We start from the raw sequence: 25,828 nt of genomic DNA on the forward strand, positions 1-25,828 counted from the left end.
CGTCCCTTTTTCTTATACAGGCATTTTCTTATGCCTATACAACCCAGATGAAAAGAAGTCCTTACAAAAGTCTGCCTGTTTGTTTCATCAACACTGTGCAAATCATTCTTTTCTTCTCACTCTTGTGATGACTAATATACTATATGAGAATGGTTCAACAGCTGGCGTGCTATGGCCACCACTTCTTAGAGTAATTGTAATCCTCTCACTGTAACCTCGTGATGTCCCTGTCTCAGTGTTGCATCCATCTGTTGTCTCTTACCAGATACTTGGACTGCAAAGGATCTGGAATAGGAACCAGCAGTTTTTACTTACACAGAAGTGTGCACACAATAACATGCAGGCACGCATGCACGCAAGGCAAGCACAAATAAGCTTAGGGTTTTACACTCCAATATCCCCACCACCATCACTGCTGGGTTCCCTGACTGCATGAGAAAATGGATTGGAAAAGAATTATACAAGGAAAAGAGGTATTTATTCTGGTTTCATATAAAAAATTAATGGTTTTATGTTCAGTTATCAGTGTCTGATTCTCTAGATACACGGATGTATAGGTCATGCATCAGACCTTAAAACATCATTAAAAAGTTAGTGGAAATTGCACAATAACACTTCTCTAATATTTGAATAGAAATTGCCCACTTCACAAAGGTATTGCTGAGATGAGTTAACTATCTAGTATTTATAAAGCACCGTGAATATGAAAAGAGCTGTATAATGTGTTCTTTTGTTTATTTGCTGTTTTGAGAACTTCTTGGAATGGAAAGCAAAGAATTATCATTGCAGATCCCACATGGAGCAGCCATGAGCAGGCAGCCTCAGCAGGCTAACTATCAGCAGTAACACCAGCTTTAACCATGGGGAAAGGCTGCACTGCAATGCACGTTATTCTCAGCAGAAGGGAGGTGACACTAAATGAAACAGTACAAGAAGACAAAACCAAAAAAAGTTAAAGTGAAGCGTGCCCCAGCCCAGTAGGAACTGTCCCCTTCTGAGCCCTTTTCAGCCTCCTGCACTCTCTGTTGCTGTGGCCTCACAGCTCAGCTCCCATGACAGTAATAGCAAGGCTGGGATAGATTTGCCCCCAGAAAAGTAGTAGCCCAAACAAACTGCCCCCCTGCCCCTCTCATTCTGGGGCCCTTTCTGTGGAGCACATGCAGCCCTCACCAGCTGCATTAAAGCTCTAAACATGGTGACCTGATAAGTACCCTTTGTGCTTCTGAAACAGTGCATTTGAGCCTGGTATGTCCCTATGTAGCTGGGCATCAGTTGGCATAATTATGTTGGCTTGACTAAAGCTCAGTGATGAAATAAGCTAATGAAAATAAAATATATTGATGAAAAAGGCATATTTTGCCCTAGCACCATATTATCATGACAGGAGCACTGCCATAATTTCCAGTCACAGACAGGACACACACATGTACAGAGTCATTGAGGAAGTTACTATACACACATTGGGTAGGAAGAAATGACTTGATCAAACCAAATGCTGGAGTGAGGACAGATCAAATGATGCCACATGGAAAATTATGGTTTGGAATGAAAAAGTTGTCCATTTAACAGTACATAAAGTCTCTGTAATATGCATAAAATCAGCAGCTAGCAGATGTTTTCTGACACAGTGCATCTGCATGAAGCTGAAGCATAGTCAATTCAGCAATACGCAGAGCAGATATAACAGCAGACTCTCCAGACACAGGAAGGCAGTCCTTTCCTTCTCTAATAATAACAATAAATTATAACTTATATTAATTAGCAATCAGGAATTTAATGATGGACTCGGATGCAATTCTGGGAGGTATCATACAGAAGATGAAAGGAAAACCTAATATCTATTGGTAACAGAATGAGAAAAAAACTTTGGTGACAGTTCCCTGTTTAATGAGATCTTGCTCAAAATATCACCTTGTGGTTAAAGTTCTTCATTAACCCTTTCTGCCCAGAGATATTTTCTTCTTTTAAATTTTATGAAGATTTCTTTAGCCATTTTAACTCTGCAGAAATGCAAAGGAAAATATTTTTCTTCATTTTAAAATTATTTTGCACGTGAGAGGCAGAGTTTTGAGAAAGTTTTTGTTCTCAGTGTGATAGTTGATTTAAATAATTTACACATCAATGACATTTTATTATTTTTTTTGTCAGCTGGGAGCAAGTGGAGGAAAATGTTGTATGGTCCTGTCTCTAGTATCCTAAATACCATTCATGCCTATCTGTGACATAATGTAGGCCACACACACCGACAATGCAGGTCTTCATAATTTGATCTTAGTTCTTCTGTTGTAAAACTTAGTGACTGAGAGACTTAACGTGTCAGAATTTATGCTTAAATGGTCATGATTATCATAACTGATACCGATGTGGAAGTTCTCAACACTTTGAATTATTATTTTGGGTCACCTGCATGTTCAAGTGATGGCCAGTGTACAGGAGGATGGTGATTATCCTAGAGTCCACTGCCACTTGTGACAAACTAATTTTTTCCACATCGACAGGACTGAAGCCAATTGAAGGAAGAACCTCAGTAACAGCCTGACTTGACCATAGCTTGTCAAGAAGCATTGAATCTTGGGCACAATGACATACTGCCTTGGATATTGTATAGCTATGTTTTTGTGGATTTCAAGAGTCATATGCATCAGGGAAGGAAACTTTAAAAACTTCAGTCTTGCAAAATTCAGGAGTTCTTATACTACGGAATACAGATCATGTATCTTCTAAAGCCACTGTTTAACAATTTTTAAGATTCTCATCAACTTTCAAAGCCTTTTGTTAGGAAGCTTTTCAGCTGACAGTATCATGGCTTCTCAAGGCATCTCTCTGAAACACTGTCTGCAACAAGAATGAGAGATGTCAGCAAAGGAAGCAGAGGGCTGGATGTGGAACTAACTCCCTTTTGAAAGCACCAGAATACTTACAGATCTTCCTGCCATGAGACCACTTTTTGTCCAACAGACACAAGAGAAATACAATACTATAAATATGATAGACAAATTCAGTGCTAACAGGAAGATATAAATGTGGGGGAAAAAAGAAGATGTACCTTTGTGCATAACTTCTGAAGTATATTAGATACCATGGATGCCAGTTGGATATAGCTGCCTTCAGAGAGACCATGGATTAAGTTTTACCTGACAGTTTTAGAGCAGTGAGGAGAAAGAAGCTTTAAAGCAGGACACGCACACTTCAGAAAAGACTGTCAGAGCCAACAGTGAAAAATGAGTGTATGCAGAAAGCTTGGTTAAACTGAGCTTGCTACAAACTTTTTCAGACAACAGTGCTTCACTACTCTAGGAGCGTCTGCAGTATTGCCATCATTACCAGTGGTTACCAATTGCCCAGGACTTTGTTAGTAGAAAAAGGAATTATTTTTGCTCAGAACACTTTATTCATATTGAGTGTGAATTGCTGAAGTGCTGCTGAGAGAGTCTCATCGTCATCTGATTGTACCTTTTCACAACCAAGGAGATGACCATCAGAAACAAAGCTGCTCAGTATAAGTAATATTTGGTAATAAATTGATTACAGACTTAACACTAATATTTTACAGAAAGAGAAATCAATGGAGTATCTACCATTGCTCAAAGTCTCACATTAGAAAGGCATACAAAATAATCACTAAATGATTACACATGGCAACTGGGCAGGACTGTGTGAAATCAACTTTGTCACACATAGGTATTACAAAGTGCTTGACACATACCTTGAAAGCCACAGCTTGAAAAACAATGACTGCAGACAACCATGTGTGGTAACTGGGTTGTGAAGGTCTCGCTTGCAGAGTAATTGCTATTTATAACAGTCACTAATGAGCTTCAATCTTCCACCTCCATATTTCACATTTAGTATTCCTTTTCAGATCTACCATTGCTCTGTCTTCACAAATTCTGAAGGCTCCTGAGAGACCCCTTCCTTGCTCTGTGCCCATACCTGCTGCTGCTCCTCCCATGGCACTCGCACCAAGAGACACACACACACGGAAGCGCACCAGGATATGCACTCCACATTGAGGGAAATAATACCAGTGTGATAAGAGGCTCAGGTTGCAGATCTCTTCTCTGCCTCTCTTTCTATGCTATGGAGATCTTCACCACAATGGTAAAACAGCCTGCCTGACATTTCCCAGACCACAGGGCTTTGTGAAAGATTCCCCAGTGAACCATCCAGGCGCAGATCCAGCTGGCTGTCCTGTATCAGGACAAAAAAAAAAAAAAGGAAGACCCGTTCACATTTTTTCCCTTCCTGAAACAAAGACAGCAGAAAAATTCCTTCCCTCTTCTCTTCCTTCTTCTCTTCCTTTTACTCAGTAACTAGATTGAGAATTCAGGTCTGGCTTGTGCAGGTAGAGGCTTCCTGGTCCCCTGTCGCCCCACAGCAACCAATTGTACAAAAGCAAAAAAAAAGCCAGGCATACTGTGGGTGTCATATCATCCAGAAGAGGTGATTGCTGAATGAGCCATATTCACCATTGCTAGTACGGCCCCAAAACAGGTTCCACTCTGCATTCTTACTTTCAAGTTATTACAATTAATGTCCTTCCTTTTTCTCTCATAATGAAATGCAAAGTATGTTTATTTTTTTCATAAAGTGCCTTTGCTTACTATTTGAGAACAATGAGACGCATTAATCTCCCCCAGTCCTCAGAAAGGCAAAATCCACAATGACTTGAGCTCCAGTTCATCATTCTCCGAATTTTCATTCCTCAGTTTTAATAAAACAGTGTAATTGTCTTGAAATTTTAAAAACTATCTGGAAAAATTAGCTGAGTAACAGCAATTCAGTTGAACGGAGGAGATAATAGACAGCCAGAGGGGCCATTGGAGAAAGGCATAAGGCAGAGTGCCTGGGGAGTGAGGTGTAGGAGAGGAGGCAGGAGTATCTATGGCTGGTAATGGTGGTGGTGCAGACAGAGAGGCAGGGAACTCAGAGAGGTAAGCCAAGCAGCCACCTGCAGTGTTAGCAGGAGAGGATGGATGAAAAGGGTCAGAGTGGCAATGAGCTCTCAGATACTGGAATAGGTCCTAGGAAAGTGTCTGTAGATTCAGGGTACCCTCAATTTGTATACACAGCTGTTTCTAACATGGCTCTGAAAAGAGGCAGGGCAGGGTCAAAAGGTTTATCAGCTTTGCATACAGTACAACCATTTATTTTAGGTCCATTTTGCAGCAGTGATTTAACACCGTGTGTTGGTTTTTAAACTTTAGATGGAGACATACTACTCTCCAGGAAGGGAAATATCAACAGGCACGGAACTCTAGCACAAGCTCTGATTAGCAAGAACAAGCAAGTAGACAAGGGCAATGAGTCCAGCTAAAAACCATCTGTTAAAACAGAGTTCTGCAATGGCAGAGCTGAAAATATTCACAAAGAAGACAGAAATAGGGGTAAGGAGTGAGAACCAGTCCAAGAAACATTCCTGGAGAAATATGGAATAATCTTTAAATGAGGGATCATTAAGTGAGTTCTGAAAAGACAACTACAATTGTAACAGTAATTGTAATAATACCGTTCCTTTCTTCCAGGCTTCCTTCTGACAAATTTCCATCTTGCATGCTATCCTGCCATACTTGTAGAAACATGGCATAAAGATGCCAAGTGGTTAATCTGATATTGAATAAGCCAGCAGTGGACCCAGATTTTGATCCCCATATACAGGATTCTCTGTGACACTACTGCACTACTGATGTTCTTCTATCAAGAAGGAAAGGTCCAGCAAGTCTTTACTTCAGTGAGTAAAGAACTCCTTAAAAGTAGTAATGAAAGATTCCTTAAAAGTATCTGCCCTGAATCCAGGAAGTGCTGAAGCAGAAGGTGGTATTTTTCTCAGGAGCTGAAAGTGCTGCACAGGTCCCAGTGGCTCCAGATGAAGTGCAGTGATACAAAAAGCATGTGGCACCTCCAGCTACTTGATGACAGATACTCTCTTGTGTTTGCCATACATTTAGAATACATTTATTCTTGGGATTATGTCATTGAGCATGAGCTGCTTTCAGGCATTAGATCATACACCTGGTCCTTCCCCAAATGCTGTTGTAACCATTTGCTGAAAGCACCAGTTGAAAGAATGATTTGGCTAAGTGACTAATTTGACTGAATGCCTATAATACTTGTAAACTACTTTTAAGCCATTTAAAGGGCTTTCTCAGATACATTTGTGCAAAAGCTGCATAAATTGTGAGTCAATACAAAGCAGCAATTCACAGATGGGCCTCTGTAAAAAATAAAAATAATAAAATAAAAATCAGTTTTTTTAGGTATTTGCTCCTGTACCAACTCCAGCTAGTACTATACCCTTTCTTTGCTTTCATGGATAGAATAGGCAACATTTTTGAAAGGAAATACATCAAGAAATTCGGTAAGAATGGGAGGTTTCCAAAGATACAAAAGAGAGTTATACCTTTATAGGGAATTTAATACTTACATTATCTCCTTTTTAACCACTATGTAAATAATACACATAGTAACCTGGAAAAAAATGTTTGAATGGTTCTCAGTAACAGTTGCTCCTCTGCAGTCATTCATTACTACTTTCCTTCGCCTGAAATAAATGTCACCCCATTTTTAACTTGGAGTAGTCATATTCTGCTGGTGTCACTATCCGTTTAGCATCCACATTGATCTACATAGATGCTAATACCTGACAGCCATGTTCCATTGATTCTGTGTGGTTTATATAACGAAGTACATGGCATCCAGGGGATCAGGCCCAGCCAGCATGGGTTCATGAAAGACAGGTCATGCTTGACCAACCTCATCTCCTTCTAGAACTGGGTGACCAGTGTGGTAGACAAGGGGAAGGCTGTTGATGTAGTCTACCTAAACTTCAGCAAAGCCTTTGACACGGTCTCTCACAGTATTCTTCTGGGGAAACTTACTGCCCGTGGCCTGGACAGGTATACCCTTCTTTGGGTAAGGAACTGGCTAGAGGGCCGTGCCCAACGGGTAGTGGTTAATGGAGTTATGTCCAGCTGGCGACCCGTTACAAGTGGTGTTCCCCAGGTGTCAGTATTGGGGCCCATCTTGTTTAATGTCTTTATTGATGGCCTACATGAAGGGATTGAGTGTACCCTTAGTAAGTTTGCAGATGACACCAAGTTGGGAGGTAGTTACGGTTAGTCTGGAGAAGAGGAGGCTCAGGAGAGACCTTATTGCACTCTACAACTTCCTGAAGGGAGGTTGTGATGAGGAGGGGTTTGGCGCCTTCTCCCAAGCAACAAACAGGACCCGAGGAAATGGCTGCAAGTTGTGCCAGACGAGGTTTAGGTTAGACATGAGGAAAAACTTTTTCTCTCAGAGTGGTCAGGCACTGGAATGGCCTGCCCAGGGAGGTGGTGGAGTCGCCGTCACTGGCAGTGTTCAAGAGGCATCTGGATGAGGAGCTATGAGATATGGTTTAGTGCTTGTGATAGCAATGGTAATGGAAGGGCAGTTGGACTAGATGATCTTGCAGGTCGTTTCCAACCTTGTGATTCTATGATTCTAAAAGGGAGACACAGAGTAACAAACAACCAGTTGCTTTAAAAACAGGTACTCAATTTCTAGCAGCGGGCAGGATAGCAAGAAAGCCTTTCATTTGAGCCTTTGAATATATCCATGAGACTTAAAGTACAAGCCCAAGAGGAATGTGCTGATAGTTATGCATTATCTGTAACAGCACAGAGATGCCACAAGAAAGAAAATCTAAGTGCATGTCCATTTTAATGGAGAACCTTCCCATTACGTCCACTGAAGCTGCCCATCTAGATGCTGGTCCAGGGAACCCTTTCTGAATGGCCAGTTTCCATAGTAAGAGACAACCTATACTACCTACACTGTATGTTATTTATACTGCAGTTTTGCACAAAGAAATTCAGAATGGTTTTACATGCTAGTGTAAGTAGAATGACGAGTGACTCAAATGCAGAAACTGATTGTATTACAGAAACATCACAAAGTAAAATGCAAAGTGTCTATTTTTTCGGGATCTGACATGGAACAAATTACAGACGAATTTAAACAACATGGATTGTGAAGTGATTGCAGAAAATTTCTAGAAATTTATTAATACCATCTGCAGAAATAAACTTTCCAGATCAAACTGTGCAGAGAAGAACAAGCACATGTATTCAGCTGAGAGTTTATTCTTTTTGAGGAGTTCTGTATTTTCAAGAGGTAGGAGATGCACCTTACATACCACAAAAGCAGCTATGGGGCAACTGCAGCTCTATATTTATGTTCAGTGGAATGCAAAACACAGGGAGCTTTTATTTTTCCATTATTTCTCATTTTCAGAAACAATCTAGAATGAAAACAGCAGATTTTATTCTTCACGCAGGAAACACTTGGGGAAACCCCGGTCTATGCAGGCAGCTTAAACATCTGTGTTAGTTTCTGAAGTGACTGTTCCTCCCAAGCAAGACACAAGAGAGAAAAAATTAGGTCTTGACAATACATGAAGTAGATTTCTAAAAGGTTTTTCCTTCCAGCTCAAATATTTTATGGAACTGAAGAAATATCAGACTCAACTTGTAAAAGGAACAAAATAGGAGGATAATGGATAGAACAGTGAGAAAGATTACAATGAGCCCATGTCAGAAGAAAAATCTGAAAGAAGGAGAAACAACCCAGATTAACCCATCCATTATTTTCAAGATTCCACAAGCCCCGAGGTTAGGCAGTTACCCTCTACCAACAGTAAGCAGCAATATTAATTTACCAGCTTTATTGCTCACTCAAACCATTAATCACTACAAATAGGCTTCAAAAATATGGAGGACATAGAGACTCATGAAAGGGCACAGATTGTCTCAATATACAAGTGACTGCTTTTTGTTTACCTGGCACCCTAGGTCCTTGTTTTATCAGCTGCTTCAGAGAGTAAGTGGGCTTAGATTCTTGATGCAGTTGTACAAATCAGATTTTGTTTGGGTATTGTTTCCAGATGAAAGCCTCTTCTTTATTCCAGTGGTAGGAGACTTTCTTCCTATTAAATGCTTCAATGGCGGATTTAAATATTTAGAGGATCCACATTACAGGAGGACTGTCTGAGAGCATCACAAAGAAACCATTAGTTAAATCCATTAAGGATCTACTTAAGTGGAATTCCCTGCTGTTATCTACATGATAGCCACATAAAAAGATACTGTGCAGAGGAAAATATTCCTCCTCTTACATTTTATCTCTGAAAAATCCAATCCAACTGAAGGATCCTTTTTTGATTCTCTCAAGATTTCAGCTGGGAACTGACATTTTTTCAGCTGAATTAGAGTAGGGGGAACAATATGGCTTGGTTTCAGTTGTGCTTTTGCCCCTCTCCTTTTCAAGTACACGCAGTTCAGACAAATTCTTTTGTTGGAGCAGAACGTATGGGAACTCTTTGTTTTGGACACTGCATAAACGATCAAAGTTGTATTCACTGTGCAAGTCACATAAGGAATACACAGAGTCTTTGTGTTGTCTATTTTTAAATACACATAAGTGGTAGCGGTATGGATAAGATGTTCTTTCCTCCAACTCATAGAGAAAGGCACATGAGCCATTTACGTTTTAAAACTTACACTGTCTTTCAGGTTGCTCTCGTTTTTACAAAGGAGAAAAACTTGAACTCCATGAACTTGTTTTTCCATTCCCTACAATCATGGGTTTGAAACACGCCCAAGAAGGCAGTTATATTCTTCAGAATCTTTCTGTTCTTCGTCAGTTATGTAACATTTCCTATTTTAAAATGCTCGGGAATCTCTGATGTGATTTAGGCTTATGGATAAGATGAAGGCAATAAAGGCAGTACATACAATGCATAAACATCCATATTGGTTGTAATATTTATATCCCTAATCTATCTGTAAATCAGCATATAGTGTCTCTGATCATTGATTTTCTCTCTGGCCCCCATTCTGAGTACATTTTATAAAACCCGAGAGAGAAAGCCCTGTTCTCTAGTCAGAATAACATAGAGCTATTCTATAGACATAGGAAATTTCTTTCTAAGTCCTTTAAGTATTTTGTATTGGAGGATAAGATGCTCAGAAGTTGTGCCCCATGCATATATGTAGATGCACAGAGAATCATGCAGTAAGCCCACTTTGTCCTCACTTTGTTTGTACCTCATAGGTACGTTCTAAGAAGAACCATCTCAGCAAATCGCTCGCTACAGAGTCAGTAACCTACAGAAGGGTGGAAACATCACACAGGCTGCTCACAGCTCACAAAGAGAGGACAGCAGTGTGAGCCACAATGATTTGAGAAAGGTGTCCATGACAGGTTCCTGGCATCAGAAGCCTAGACACTGGGAGAGCAGTGCGTTGTCACTCACACTATGTGCCTGTCCACACAAAGTTAGTAAATCAAGACACAATCCAGTGTTAGGTAGTACTGCCAAACAAATGGCACAACCAGGAATCAGACCCCTTCCTCAGTCCAATATGGAAGCATTAGCTGTCAGTTCCTCCTGACACTCCAGCAATTGAAAAGTGTACTTCAGCAATTTCATGTCTACAAACACAGAAATTTCTTAATAAAACTTTTTTTTTTTTTTTTTTTTTTTTTTTTTTTTTTTTTCCCACAAGACTGCAGAACAGTGGGTTGCTATGAAGCATCACCCATCAAGACTGTTGTTGTAACTTTACCGGTAAAGTCATGCAACAATGGCAACGCAAGACAAGGCTGCCCTGTGGAGCTGTGGGATCACAACTTCTTCCTCATCTCTCCTAGGAGAAACATCAGGAAATAATCTCCACCAGGTGGGGAGGAGAGCAGTGAGACACCACAGCCCTTTGAGGTCTAGGGAGAAAATGGTTTCATTTCCACAGGGCCACCGATTGTACTGAGAATGCTGGCTAGCAAGTGTCTTGCTGTATACTTACAAACTTTGCATTCGAGATGTGATGAAACCAACACTCTTGTTTAATATCTCTATTGATTTTGCATTGGTGTTTACAACCCTTTGAAAAATTTCACTTCTGTGCTCTTTATACCCTATAGAAAAGAACTCTTCTGCTGTTTTCTCCTTCTATATTCCTTCAGAGGAACTGGGTTATGTATAACAACTCCTACAGGTGTTTCCCTGCTGACATTAAATTTGCTAAGCTTGCTGGCTCCCATTACATGGAACTTAAATGGCAAACCTGTTAGAAAAACATTTACTTTTGAGATGAATAAGAGGTGCAGGCATGGGTGAGGAGGAAGATGTTATGAAAATAAAAATTAAAAAACCTGGAGGGCAGCGTTACCAGGTGAGCAGGTGGCACAAGGCACTGCACCTCCATCGTGCAGCGGTAACCTGGGGCACCAGATACTCTGAATATAGAAAGAGAGTAAGCATGTAACATGTGTGAAGTGTTTCATCTCTGGTCCAGAGATGACGGCATGACAGGCACACGTACAGAAAGTTAGCGCCGAGCCCCCACAAGCGGGACGAGGCGGCAGCAGGCACCCCTTGGCCCGGCCCGCACCCTGCGGTGCGCGACATGGCTGCCGCTCCCGGCAGGCACCGCGGCGCTCCTCCGCGAGGCACGGGCTGCCACCACGGGGCGGGCGGCCACAAGATGGCGCTCGGCAGAGCTGCTCCGGGGTGCCTGTGGGTGCCTGGCTCTGGCACGGCGTTTTCCTCGGTTAATTTATTGTTGTGTAAAGTGTGCTGGGCTCGGAGTAAACAGCAGCAGATCCGGGGCTGCGGTGTCGCGGTGGATTGAATTAGTTTAAAGCTGCACGCTTATTTGCCCACTAAAGTCAGGAGTGCTGCACATACTATGTGTATTATGATAGTCTGGGATCTATGTTGTTCACAATCCCCAAATCTTTGTGTTAAAATGACATTTTTTGTAAAGGAAATTTACAATACAAGGGTATATGTGATACTTGAATTCACTGTTTCAGCCTGTGGCTTGTTTTATTAATCACGCTCTCATATTGCAGTGAAAGCAAACACAGCTCCAGCAGAGCAGCACTTTCGCTTCTGACAGAGATCCTTGCAAATGCCCCGAAACCCATTCCCGGCCCGGGTGTCCCAACGCGGCCGCATGGTGCTGGCAGCCCGAGCCTGAAGCCGCTTGCCCACAGAGCCACCCGGCACAGCCCCACCATGGTCTCCCTCCTCACCTTCAGGATTTGGCCCTGCTGGGTCTCTGGGCTGCCTCTCGTCAGAGCTGTGGGGCTGGGAACAGGGAGAAGTGAAGCACTGTGATGGGTGAGCGCTGCTCTGCAAGGTGCTGGGGGCTCAGCAGCAAAGGAGTGAGATGCAAGAAGCAGTGAGAGCAGCAAGGGTGCTGTGCTTCCCCCAGGCCATGACACCTAGCTCTACACACATGTTCCCCAGCTTGAAAATGCATCCCCAGGCTTGAAAACACATTCCCAATCGTTCCATGATCATCTCTGAATTGTTTCTGGATCCCCTGAGGTTTGGCCTTTGAGTCTTGTTCCTTCCTGAGAAGTGCTAAGGAAGGAGAATGAAACTCCGGAGGTGTGAGTGACAGCTGTAGTAGGCAGCCAGGCACTGTTTTGGCCAGAGGAATCACCGCTACAGCTCTAGAAGCAGTGAAGGAGAAAAGCTGTGTCAGAGAACCAGGAGGCTTAAAGAAGTTTATTGAGAAGAAAAAAAAAAAAAAAAGTAAGAACATGGAATGTTGTAAAATGCTGTTAATGTAAAGGTTGATTAGTGGTCATGCCCTTCCAAAATAAGCACTGCCTAGACATGAACTGTGAAAAGCAAGAACTGCACTTACACATGCCAGCTCTATATCTACATCTACATACACTACATCTGCCAGGTTGGTGCCAGAGCCGCAAGCCATATCCTGGGGGCCCTCTGGAAGCAGAGCCCATGAGCACAGCTGAGTGAAGAGCAGCACCTGTGCAAACAAGGCTTATGAGCAGGTCATACAGTCTGACCAGGACAGTTCATCTGGCCTACACATAAAGACCACAGTTGTTACATTCCCTCCTCATCCCCTGCTCCTGATAGTGCACTGTTGACACTCTTCACCTTTTCCCCTTGGGTCTCTTCTGAGAGCTAGTTTATACCACAGGAGATTTTCTATGTACATATAGCTGTAATTACTAAAACTACAAAGGCAGTGCAATTTATTCTATTGTCATTTTTGCTGGTATTGACAAACCTTTGCTCCAAATGACAGAATCTATTTTAGAAAAATAACTTTTTCATTACACATTGTTTCTTGTGCCTTTATTCAGTCTGATCTTTTCACTCCATGACATAACTTTTTGGCAAACAGATTTAGCCCGGTCTTCTCCTGAAACTCTCTCTGCATTCTCCCTATGTAATGCTTTCACGTGTGGTACCTCAAAGCTGACAGTAACCAGGGCCAGTTTCATGCCCTGTCTCTAACAATACCAACAAAATTGATTGGCTTAGGAATTGCTGAAGGGAGTGCTTTGCTATGAATAATAAAATCCTAGGCAGTTTAGTGTGGATACTTCTATTAGCAGCGAAACAATATTTTCTGCTAGTAGAATAAAACTATCTCCCACCGCTGGCATAAAATATTATTGGTAAAAATATAGTTTTACTGGCACAACTGTGTCTATACTAGAGGCTTCTGTTGACATAGCTATGCCTGTCAGGGCTGGAATATCTTTACAGATGTGCTAGGAGATGTCAGGCCTGTAAACATGGTCTTGGTTTCTCAGAACCCATGTTCACCTCTTCTCAGCTCAGTGACAACCCTGTCCCACAACTGTGTTCAATACAGTTACTTATAAGACAGTAAATGCAAATAAAGATGCAAATGCATGTTGTAATTCAAATCAGTGAGACAACATTCTATTCTGCCATTCCTTCCTTACAGCTACTTAATGTAGATTGTAGATTCATCAAATTTAAGGTCAGAAGATACCTTTAGGTCATACAAATGGAGGTATGACACAGGTCAGGCAATTTTATGCAATTAACCTTAATGATTCGTAGATGAGCAAGCATCTTCCAGAAACCGCTTTTAAGTCAAAGATACCAAGTGAAGAAATCAGCATTTTCCTTACTAGCCTATTAACTTTTGCCTCACATTATCAAATCCAGGGTCATAATAAGACATTGTGACCCCTGTGATGCCCTCTTCTGTGCGTGTACCTCTCCTTGGAGCTCCTCCTCTCTCTCATCCTTTCTTTGACCATTCTTACACTCTTTCTAACTGCAGTCCTCTAGGTAACATTGCATTATCTTTTCCAGCAGCAAACCTGCAATACCCCCCCCCAGAGCAGCAAAAAACAGCCGGTTGAAGCACAGACAGACAACTAACCCCCCACTTTCTTGTATCCTCTGCAGTGAGTGGGTGAACTCCTTGTGAAAGAATCATTCTCAGTGGATACCATCAGCTCTGTGAGGAAGGTTGGAATACCATCAGTTGGGTGGTGCTTATTTCTATTTTATATTTTCTGGTGGCCAAGTATGCATACTGCGCTGATTTCTGTGCTCTGTAAAGGTAATAAGCATGCCTGGGCAATAATATTTGTTAGGGCTGGGGATATTTCACAGATATAAATCTTAATAAGTTTATTTTAAAATAGAGAGAGAGTTAGGGTTTTGACTGATGTGTATTTGTAGGTACAAACGTACACTTCATATTAAATTCATATTATTAAAGCACTTACAAGAGAATCAGCCAAGCAGAAGATGACAAGCTTAAAAGAGATACCATTGCGATGACAGAAAGACAAGAAAAACAAACAAAATTCCCCCTTTATTTTCATTCTTTCTATCCCATAAAGTGTTTATGAGCGTCTCAGTTTAACTATTCCTATCTTCTCTGAAGTAATCAATGAAGGAATACCTTGTGTAGAGAAGCATGCACTTTTGCATTTCCAGCTAAACAGTACAGATCTGAACAAATTCCTCAGGATACACTTTTATTACTAGAGAAGAGGCTGAATTTTTTGCTTTGCAAATAACCAGTTGAATAGCCTGTAACTTGATTTTTATTAACATCCAGTTGTCTGTCACATGCCTCAATGTCCAAGTGCCCCTCTGTATAGTGTTCATGAGTACTTGACATCAGACAGCTGGTAATTTTCTCAATATGATGTATAACAAGAGACTTTATTGCGATAATTTAGGACAGACCCTTTAGAACATGTAAAAGAGTTCTTGGCTGGGAGCTGTTTCTCCAAATCTATCTGAGAAATGGCTTGCAATCTTACTCATCTTCACAGGTGTTTGATGCTATTGATTTACAATTTTATATTGCAATTCTAGCAGGTTAGCTGAAATAGAACCTACACGTACAAAGGACATTAAAGAGTCCAATATCTCCAGCTCAAGAGAATGAGATAGTTCCCTTTCCCATTTAATCATAAATGTTTCTTTAGTGGGCAATAAAGAAAAAGCAATGGCTTTATACAATCACCCTACAATGTTCGGAGATTCGTTGTGAAGGAATAAGATTTGTTCAGATAAAAAGGATTCTCTAATACAAGTGAGTTTAACGTCAGGCTGAATAAAGGAACTCCTGATCTGGAAGTAAAGAAACAAAAAGAGAAGTCTAGCATGTTACACCTTAGTTGTACGTCTAAGTGAAACATGAATTTGTTTTTAATGAATAATTGAGATAAATATTTCAAAACACTGAAATCAGTTGGTTTTGTGGTCTTCAAAGAAAATAGGCGCAAAATATACACAAACACAGCTGGTATAGACATCACCCTATGAACAGAGATCTTGGATTCAGGTCTGTTCCATAAGAACAGAAGTTTCACACCAGCCAGCTCACGATTCCTCTGCTTTTAAAATTTAGAAAATCATTTCCCTTAGCTAAGTAGTAAGCTGGATTTATAATTTGTAATAGAATCGACTGTACTCAAGAGGTTGCATAGTGCTTTTAATGATTCCCTTTCCTGCCCAAGTAAAGTTAGTAATAAGTCTTTTAAGCAGGATGAAGCACTGAATGGGGTGAAGATCACAATAGTGAACTTCAAAACAGACATAAAATAGAGATGACCTAATTCATTCATACTGATCCAACCCAATTAATCAGGAGTGCTTTTCAAATACATGGCTCAACAGAGCTGTGCAAATAGGATCCCTATATAAAAACGATACATATTAAAATTAAATCAGAAAAGTGTTTAGTATTGGCCTCATTTCACTCCTGCTGAACTCTAATTCTGCTGTCACGAGGTACTTTGAAAATGCCTGTTCAGTAGGACCAGCCCCTCAGGGAAAGCAAAAAGAAAACAATTTTGATGATTTTTCGTATTGTGTCCTTTTCTGAGAATGAGTGCAGTCCCTGATTTCTATCTGGTGAGAATCACCATGGATAGCACTTCCCAAATTAGGCTCCTTTCTTCTTGGACATATGCACAGTAAGTTTACACCCAGCATAGAATGGTGTGGCAATTTAAATTTAAATGTAGTTAAATGATAACGACGTTTGTCCAATCCTCTGGGTGAGAAGAAAAACAGCTGTAACATGGCAAAAAGATCTGCACACATTTCATTTTTTATGAAGTCCGCTGAAAAGACAAAATTGAGATTAGAAAAATCTTAATAAAATTTGTCTATTACTTTTTAAAGACAGAAGCTGGTATTTTGTTGTTCACCTATAATGTCCCTAACATCCACCAAAAGAGATAAAATAATAGGGATGGTCTGTTTGGAATGAAAAACAAACAGCAGAAAATTAATTAGTATACAAAGCAAGCTTTATGTCAGCCCCTGAGTCTTTGCTGCCTCTGACTATAGCATCTGGATTTGTTAATGCAGATGACTCATGTTGTTAAGTCTTTGTTAAATAAGTAGTTGATATTTTGGATTAATGAAATGGTCGTTCTAATTTTAATAACATTTCTTTTTAAATTTAAACAAGAAGAAACAGATGTTTTAAACAGACCAGTCCTCACCACATGATTCGGTCACTAAATGTTATAGTTTAACAGGAGCAAGGACTACAGGAATCACTACGCACTGGGGATCAGACCCTATACGTGTAACACACTGAGATTTTATAGAGATGTGTATCTTGAAGTAGTTTACATCCACTCTCCTCTTCGCACAGTTCATCTCTCAGCTGGAGCAGGGAACCAACCATGGGAGTTGCTTTTCTTGAGAAATACTTTACTCTCATAGCAAGGACTTGGCTGTGGCTTTGGCAGTCAGACGTGTTGTGGCAGAGAGGATGTGAAAGCAAAGCACTCGGATGGCAGTTGGTGGTGACGTCCTGTCTTCTGGGACAGGAGGCCTTAGGGAGGGCCTGTATAACTGACAACGGGTATTTCAGCTGCCTGGTCCAGCAGGATGCCTTACATACACCCTACTCTGCATCACTACAGTCAACATTTAGGGCCTAGAGGGATGTACTCTCCATAAACATTGTGCTTACTGCCACCTACCAGCCATTTTTGTCCCTCTGCCAGAGTCAGCTGTCTCCTCAGATCTGCTGGTTGACTTATCCTAATCTTATTTAGGAAAATGGGTCTGAGGTAATGCAGAGTAAGTCCAGTAACCTGGCTCATTTAATCTTAGATGTGCTTGGGAACACATATAATAGCACCTGCACTGCCAGATGCGAGGAGAATTTGTATTTGGTAAGGGTAATACTGGCAAAAAAAAAAAGGGGGAGACAGTAATTTTTGCTGACTCTGCTGGGTTTTGGAAGAGATGCCTTTTAATAATATTACGACATTACATATCCTCTGGCCATACTGCTGGTTGGACAGGCCCTATTTATCTCCCCCTGCCTCCAGACCTCCTCACAGGCCAGGCAGAAAGAAACAGGTAACGCCATGTGTGTTTGGTCCCATCTCTTCCCCTTTCCTGTTATGCCAAAGCTGAGCCATTGGGTGAGTCACTGCAAGGATCTGGATAAAAATTAATTATTTCTACCCCCTTGAGTAACTTGCACAGGTGCAGCTGCATCACAGTTGCTCCAACAGCCCAAAAGCCCATGCCAGAACATTACAGCAGTCACTTGGAGCTGCTGGAGCTGAGAGAAATGTTTGTGCACCCAGCCTTCCTCCCACCTGGTCTCAGTTCCTCAATGGTGAAGTAGGGACAACTGAAATTATCAGTATGATGGCATGCTTAAAGTATAAATGTGTCAAAGCCAGAGCTTTCAAGCCAGGATGTGGCTCACTTGGGAAATCAAGGGGTGGCTGGGATGGAGAAGTCTTGAGGAAGCTTTATCTGGGCTTTCCTTCCTCCTCTTCCAGCCTTTGCAGTGCTTCCCTTTCTTAATTTGGTGTCTCCTGTGCAAAGAGGCCACAGGAAAATGGCACCAGGAGTAGCTTCGCTGGAACTCGGAGGGTGGGACTCATTCAGAGAGAAAGCAACAGCATGAGTACTGTCCACCAACTAGGGGGGGTTGAGACAAACAAAAATTTGCCTGCTAGAATCTGGGGTTATCCAGAGTGTGAACGTGCATGTACATGCAAAAGCGTGAGGATTGAAGATAGGTGTGGGAAGGAGGGAATTAATAACCATTGCAAAAGGGGAAGGTGGGGCTCCATCTAAAAGACTTAGAGCCCCTGGAGTAGAGCTTGTGAATGGTCAACTACTACAGAAATGGGTTAGAAATAGAGTACATCAGGCAAAAAAATTAATTGTTACTCCCTCCTCAGAATTGCATATCACCTATGGAACACAGAAAAGGAAATTCAGTTTGCAAAGGAAAAAAAGTGCTATCTCCTACTGAAATCCATGCATTTCCAACTGTACATACAAATATTCTACAAAAACTTATTTTTCTTGGTGAAGACATAGAAGTCACTGTAATCTGGTCCTAGAAACAGCAGTTGATAAATATTATAGACTATAGATAATGCTTGCATTGTGCCATATAAAAAACGCTCCAGAAAAAGGTTAGGAAAAGACTACTTCTTTAGTCCTGGAAGATGCAACTTATTTACAACTAAGTTACTAATCTTGTTTATTTTATGCATCTGAAAACTCTATGTTAAGAGTCTGACTGTTTCTTCTGTTCATCAGCCAGGCCAGCCTGCTGCAGCTGACAAAAGAAAGAATCTCTGACCAATGTGCAGCTAATGGCAAATATTTTTTTTACTTTCCAATGGATTAGTTCTGTCTCTTGCACATCAGCAAAGAAAAGATTCATAAAAGACAGAAAAATTAGGAAAAAAAAATAGCAGAGAACTCTGTGATAACCACTGCACTGAATCCTGCTTAAGATTTCCCCTTTAAACATGAACAAGACCATCAATTTCTCATTTAAAGGAAGGCTGCCCTTTTCCTAGGCTTCTCCAAAATTCAATGCTATTCTCAGACAATGACAAAAGATCCAGAAATGTTGATGAAATTCAGTTTAAAGGCTCAAATTTCAGCAGCAGATAAAGGCAGAAATCAACACCACCTCCTCTCTCACTGCCAAGTAGATTTTGGTTTGATTTAGAAAATCACTCGGGTTGCTATCTCACCAAAGTACAGACTCTGGAGATGTTGTTCCTGGAGCTCTCAGTCTGCAGAAGCACTTAATCAGGGTTTAACTTTAAGGAAGTGAGTGATCTTATTGACTTCAATGGATGATGTGCATTTGTAGGACTGCGGGATTTAAACATTCTGTTCAAGTGGTTCCTGCAAAGTGAAAAATGGCTAATGTTGCATTTCCATAATAAAATCATGTGTGACATTCTTGAGATGGAGATGGTAATGTTTTGAAGTCCTTTTGTTTACACACTGACAGAAAAAAAAAAAAAATTAAATTGCCTGGGATTAGTGGCTGCTAAAGAATGGATTTTAATTAAATGGTAGAATGTGTCACTCTGTACATGTTTTAGGCCACAATCTGTTGGCATAAACCGTGTTTTTTCCAAGTGCATTATGACCAGCCGAAATAAAATGATTACACTTCACAAGCAGCCTTTACACCTAACAGATTCTTGCTTATCAGCTGGGTATCAACTGCAATAGTTTACATATTCCATTTGCGACTGAAATGTAAATATTACATAATAAAGAAAATACTGCTATGTTACATTTATGTGTGTGTCGACCACATAAAGGTTCTCTTAAAGGGAAAATCCCATTACTGGAGCACCAAATACCAAGCTAAAGCATAAAACTAGAGCTTGGAGCTCGCTGCTTACTTTTCTGTGATCTGATTTATGTCTTATTGAAATCAATTAAAAGATTTGCACTGACTTCGGAACAATTTGGATTGGGTGTTTAACTAGTAAAAGAAGCGATAATTTAATAAAAGCCCACATATTTCTCTCTTTTTTGCTCATTAACTCTAATGCCAGTCTAAAGGAGGAAATTGAGAATTACAGTGAATTTGACAACTGTTTCATCTAACCGCACAGTGGATTTAAACAGAAAGCAAAACAAGAACCAAACAATAAGGGATAAAGGGATTTTTAAGGTTCTTGTAGATAACCAGGTCAGATGCAACAGGCTCCTAAACCTCTGACTGTGTTCTTGCATAACATGTATATGTATGTGCAACACATAAATACAAATTAAGCAGCTCAACAATGCTGTTTCTTCTAGCATCTTCAAAATAACATCTTGGAGCTCTTAAACCATTGGTTTGCATTCTGTATCTCTCTTTGCTGTCACAATGCGTGACTTAACAGCTACTGCAATGACCCAACAGGGACACTGCTAACTTTCACCAGGGCTCAGGGGCCTGTGCAGACATCACAGCCAATGTTGCACACCAATGGCCAACAACAAGTTCAGAAAATTTTACTGTTTATCCTGGAAAAGGATCCCAGAGCACAGGAGTTTGTAATTCATCAGGGCAGAAATTGAGAAAGGAATCCATGCCTGGACAACGTTGGTGTATGGAAAATTATTACATTGAAGAAACAATGAAAACGGAATGAAAGTTGAAACTGCACGCTTGTGGTATCAAATATCAACGCAATCATTTTGCAGCAGATAATATGCATGGCAATTAGAGCTTTCTTACATTATATTATAATAAATTCATAATTCATGCATACAACGAGAGCTTTTGGAAAGGAGGTTTTGAATTTAACAAACACTACCACTCATCATCTGAGCAAAGATGGCAAAAGGAATTTCAACATTGTTTGTGATCTACAAAATCGAACCATCGCTGCTTTGTGTTGTGCTTCCCGTGCACAGACTGCAGTGCCTTCTGTCTGCTTGAGGGTGTGGCATCTGCCATTGGGGAGGAAAACTGGCATGTGTTGCCTTTTATAGCAGCCTGATTGCTTTGTGCTGGGGGCCTCTATTTCAGAGGCTCTTCGTTCCAATCCTGCAGCCGAGTTGCTGAAACACATGGAAGGAAGAGGAGTGGTACCAACTCCTTGGTTTAAAGCATCATTTATTTTTATTTTATTTTTATTATTATTTTTTTTTCCTGGAGAAAACATTTCAAAGTAAATCTCTGTTAAACTTTGTGGGTTATTTTCCTGATCATGAGTTGCGGAGCACATTGGGAAGTTCTGAGCCACTGCGAGGTGCTATCAGTAGATGTTATCGGGGTTTAAATGTATTATACATTTTTGCTCAAATAAAATGTGTATAAATGTGTAGTCCATTTTATATTTTATTTTAGAGCACACATGTAAATAAATGCACACAAGTAGACATCTATATTTGTATTTGCATATGAAAGGCTACAAAAAATCAGTGTATGCGATTTAATGTGTATAATTAGCAAACATTTGAATGTAAAAAAGAAGAAAATCCAGGAGAAAATGTCAAAAAGGCTCACTAACAAAGATGTAGTATTCTCTTGGCAAAAGCTGATGAATGATTTGGCATGAATTCATCGTACAGTTCTGTTATTCTCTCTCCTATGAAGATGATATACCCCTTTCGAGCAGTTTGCATGGAACTGCAATTTGTTGTCGTTACCAGCCATAATGACCCCTGGGTACACACCTGATTCCCCCCGCTAGACTCACTCACCATTTTTTCGCCACTCTTTTTTCTAGTAGCCGTTAATATCTCGGCACTTGCAAACTTGCTTTCTTTGCAAAAGAAAGCAAAAATGCGGTTCTAACAGAAGTGTGAGCGCGATGTGGTTGATGAACACTGAGACTTTTCAAACCTGGCTCCATAATGGGGTATTTCTGAGTACTTCTGACTTTTCAGACAGAACTGAAATTAATAAGAGATTGGAACTGCACTGTTCGTACCGGATCAATAATCACGGCATGTAACTCAATGTCAGGGCATGATGCTTCTGTTCTTTAATGCTTTCACAATGGGAATGATAAAGTCCACCTGCAGCCCACCTCGTGACAGCATCTTCCATGACATGCTACATTTCTCTCTACCAGTATCATTGGGTTTCCTATTTATCTATTCTGAAATGTGGTGATTATTAACAGCATGCCTAGAAATATTCATTTAAAACAGTGTTCTTAGGCCCTAAGTACACTGAAAATGCTTGCTAACATCTCAGTTTGTTAGCTGCTTCCTTAGTAGAGTATTTGACCTCTAGATGCTTTTATTAGTTTAATGTAGTGTGTAATGTTTACTTTTTCTTATGCTGGGGTAGCTCTTGTATCAGAATAGTTATAAAAAATCCCCCAAACCATTCTGAAGGATGGTTTAAAAATGTAGGTCATCTGCAACAACTTTCCATGTGCTATTTGGATGACATATTTGGATTTTTGTCCTGGTATCGCTGTGTTTTCACAAGCGTCCTGTGCGTACGGGAAATTACATTGTTTGGGGAAACAATTACGAGACTATATGCCTCTCTCTTCTTGATCAGCTCCCATTATCTGCAAATAAGTACAGAGAACATATTGAGAACAGCCCTATATATAAAAGCATCATCAGCGCAAATGACCATTAGAATTTGGAGACAGCTGGGCAATGCGGACAATGGCACCAATGGTACGGCTGCAGAATTTAAGTTACATTTTGTAGCTGTCAGCACTGAAAATTTCAGGGAGGGAAAAAAAAGAAAAAAAAAGGGGGGGAGGGAAAAAAAAAATAAGAAAAAGAGAGAATAGAAAGCAGTGTTTTTCTGCGAAACAGCAAGCATTTCCCTGCCAGAGGAACGGAACGGAGCTCTTCTCCAGACCTCCGAACTCTGCCTGCCGCCTGCGGAGCTCCGAGGCCGGGCGCGGGGCAGCGCGCTAGGGGCCGCCCGCTCCTTTCCTCCCTTCCCTCGGGACAGCGCCCGCGGGCGGCCAGAGCCCAGCCGCTCCACCGCCGGCCCCGTCCGTGCAGCGCCGTGCGGCCGCGGGGCAGCGCGATCCGCGGCCCCTCGTCGCTCCAGGTCCCGGCGCGGAGAGCGGGCGCCGGGGCCGGCGGAGTCCAGTCCGCGTTTTGCGAGTGCGCGGGGCGCGGAGGGGGCGATGGCTGCCGTGGCTCGCCCGCCCGCCCGCTCGCTGCTGCCATGCTGGGCCAGCGCGGCTCAGCCAGACGTGCGCGTACCCATATCCGGGTTAGGGAGGAAAGGAGGAAAAAAAAAAAAAAAAAAAAAGTTTCATTTAAACCCGAACAAAAAACTTCCAACATGAAGTCACACAGCGGGAGCGGGCGCGCAGCGTAAGGCGCTCTTACCATTTCTCGGCCACGGACTCGAGGAGGGGATTTCTGCGGAGCGGAGCGGCCCGCAGGGACGCCCCGGCCCGGCCGACCCTCTCGCCCCGCTCGTCTCCCCCCCTCCCCCCGGCTGTCTCCCCCTCGCTGAGCGCGGGGGCCGAGCTCCGTCTGTTTTTTTGCCCGATTTTTGGTCTTTTCGGTCCCAGCGCCAGTCCCTCCGACCTCGCGATGTGGCGGTGATCATGGCCGCGCAAGTGGCGGCGGCTCCGGCGGGGGCGAACAACAGCCAGGGCAAGGCGCCGGGCCCGCCGGAGCGCGGCCCGGGGGGGGGGCCCTCCGCCGAGCAGCAGCACCCCGCGCCGGCCCGGCGGCAGCACGGCGAGCCGGCCATGGCCCACCGCGCCGCTCCCAACGGCGGCAGCGCGGCCGGCGGCCCCTCCTCGGAGCCGGCGCTGAAGGAGGCCGGCGGCGGCTCCGCGGCGCGCTCCTCGTCGTCCTCGCCGCCTTCCTCCTCCTCCTCCTCCTCCTCCTCCTCCTCCTCCTCCACCCCGGGCTCGGCCATGGAGACGGGGCTGCTCCCCAACCACAAGCTGAAGAGCGTCGGAGGCGATCGCCCCGCCGCGCCGCCCCACCACCACCGTGCCCACCACCCGCACCACCATGCCCACCACCACCATGCCCACCGCCCGCACCACCGCCACCACGCTCCGCCGCAGCCGCTGAACCCCTTCCCGCCGCCGCCGCCGCAGCAGCCGCCGCCTCAGCACCATCCCGCGCAGAATAGCAGCGGCAGCCTCGGCGGCGGCGGCGGCGGCAACAACAACGGCGGCGGCGGTGGCGGCGCTGCGCAGCCCGGCGCAGACATGGAGCAGCAGCAACATGGAGGAAAAGACGGCGTCCTGGGCGCTCCGGCCGAGCCGCCGCAGCAGCCGCCGCAGCAGATGCTGAATAAAGGCGCCGACGAGGAGGAGATGCCCGGCAAAATGGGCGAGCCCATCGGCGGCCGCTACGAGCACCCCGGCTTGGGACCCCTGGGCGGACAGCAGCAGCCCCAGCAGCCGCCCCCGAGCGCCGGGAGCGGCGGCGGCCTCGGCGGCGGCGGCGGTGGCGGCGGGGGAGGCGGCGGCGGCGGCCCCTCCGCGGTGGGTGTCTCGGAGTTCAACAGCTATTATGGCAACGCTGCCCCTGCCGCTGCCAGCAGCGCTACGGCGAGCCGCGCCGGGCCTTGCTTTGATCAACATGGCGGACAACAAAGCCCCGGGATGGGGATAATGCACCCCGCGGCGGCCCCCAACAGCATGGACCCCCTGCAGAACTCGCACGAAGGGTACCCCAACAGCCAGTACAACCACTACCCGCCCTACGGCCGCGGGCCCGGCGGCGGCGGCGGCGGCGGCGGCGCGGGCGGCGGCGGCGCGGGAGCCGTGGCGGCGGCGGCGGCGGCGGGAGCCGTGGCGGGCGGCGGCGGCGGCTACGGGGGCTCGGCGGCAGGCTACGGGGTGCTGGGCTCGCCCCGGCAGCCGGGCGGCGGCATGATGATGGGCCCCGGCGGCGGGGCCGGCCTCGGCAAGGCTGCCTCCGGCGCGGCGGCGGCGGCCGGCGGCTTCGCGCGGTTCTCGGGGCAGAACCAGCACCCGTCCGGGGCCACCCCGACCCTCAACCAGCTGCTCACGTCGCCCAGCCCCATGATGCGGAGCTACGGCGGCGGATACCCCGACTACGGCGGCCCCGGCGCCCCGCCGCAGCCTCAGCCCCAGCCCCAGGCGGCGCCGGCCGCCCCGGGCAGCCAGCAGGCAGCGGGCATGGGCATGGGCAAGGACATGGGCGCGCAGTACGGGGCGGCCAGCCCGGCCTGGGCAGCGGCGCAACAAAGGAACCACCCGGCGATGAGCCCCGGCAGCACCGCGCAGCCCATCGGCAGGACGCAGGTAAGCCCCGCGGCGCCCGCTTCGGGGCCCGCGCACCGCTCGCGGGTCCCCACGCCGCTTTTTGTTTTCTTTATTTTTATTTGGATTTTATTTCTCCCCCCTCTCTCTCCCCCTCCCCCCTCCCCGCGGGTCGCTCCCGCTGCTCGCTGCCCCCCTCCCGGCACCCGCCGTGCTGCGGGCACGGGCTCCGGCCGGGCCTCACCGCGCCGCGCGGCTCCGGGGCCGCGTTGCTCCTCGGAGCGGCGGCGGAGGGCCCGGCGGGAGCGGCCCGGCCGAGCGGGCGCCGTGCGGCCGCCTTGTGCGGGGTCGGTGCGTTCCCGTGGGGCTTTCCGTTGCGCCTTTCTCTCTCTTTCTAACAGCGCGGGGTTTATTTTTATTTCCGAACAGAGCGAGTTGTCCGCACAAAGTAGTTTGTCACTAATGCGGAGTTACCGCAGTGCGCGCCGCTCAGCGCAGCTCGGGTTTGTGTGTGTGTGTGGTT

The 25,828-nt window shown here is 44.4% G+C and overlaps 1 protein-coding gene across 12 annotated transcripts in view; it reads left to right on the top strand.

Moving 5' to 3' along the window:
* Positions 1 to 23,429: 23,429 nt before the first annotated feature.
* ARID1B (AT-rich interaction domain 1B) overlaps positions 23,430 to 25,828 on the top strand; it is a 317,322-nt gene continuing 314,923 nt past the window's right edge. For 11 of the 12 annotated variants that reach the window (XM_090135644.1, XM_090135646.1, XM_090135647.1 and 8 more), the window contains exon 1: positions 23,795 to 25,347. In XM_090135644.1, coding sequence (XP_089991770.1) covers positions 23,809 to 25,347 — 1,539 coding nt within the window. In that variant the 5' untranslated portion in view covers positions 23,795 to 23,808. Of the gene's footprint in view, positions 25,348 to 25,828 lie in introns of all 12 variants that reach the window. The other variant, XM_090135650.1, reaches the window with a different exon arrangement.

This window comes from Phasianus colchicus, chromosome 2 (genome assembly GCF_987193195.1).
Source record: "Phasianus colchicus chromosome 2, bPhaCol1.hap1.1, whole genome shotgun sequence".
In the NCBI taxonomy this organism is placed as follows: Eukaryota; Metazoa; Chordata; class Aves; order Galliformes; family Phasianidae; genus Phasianus; species Phasianus colchicus.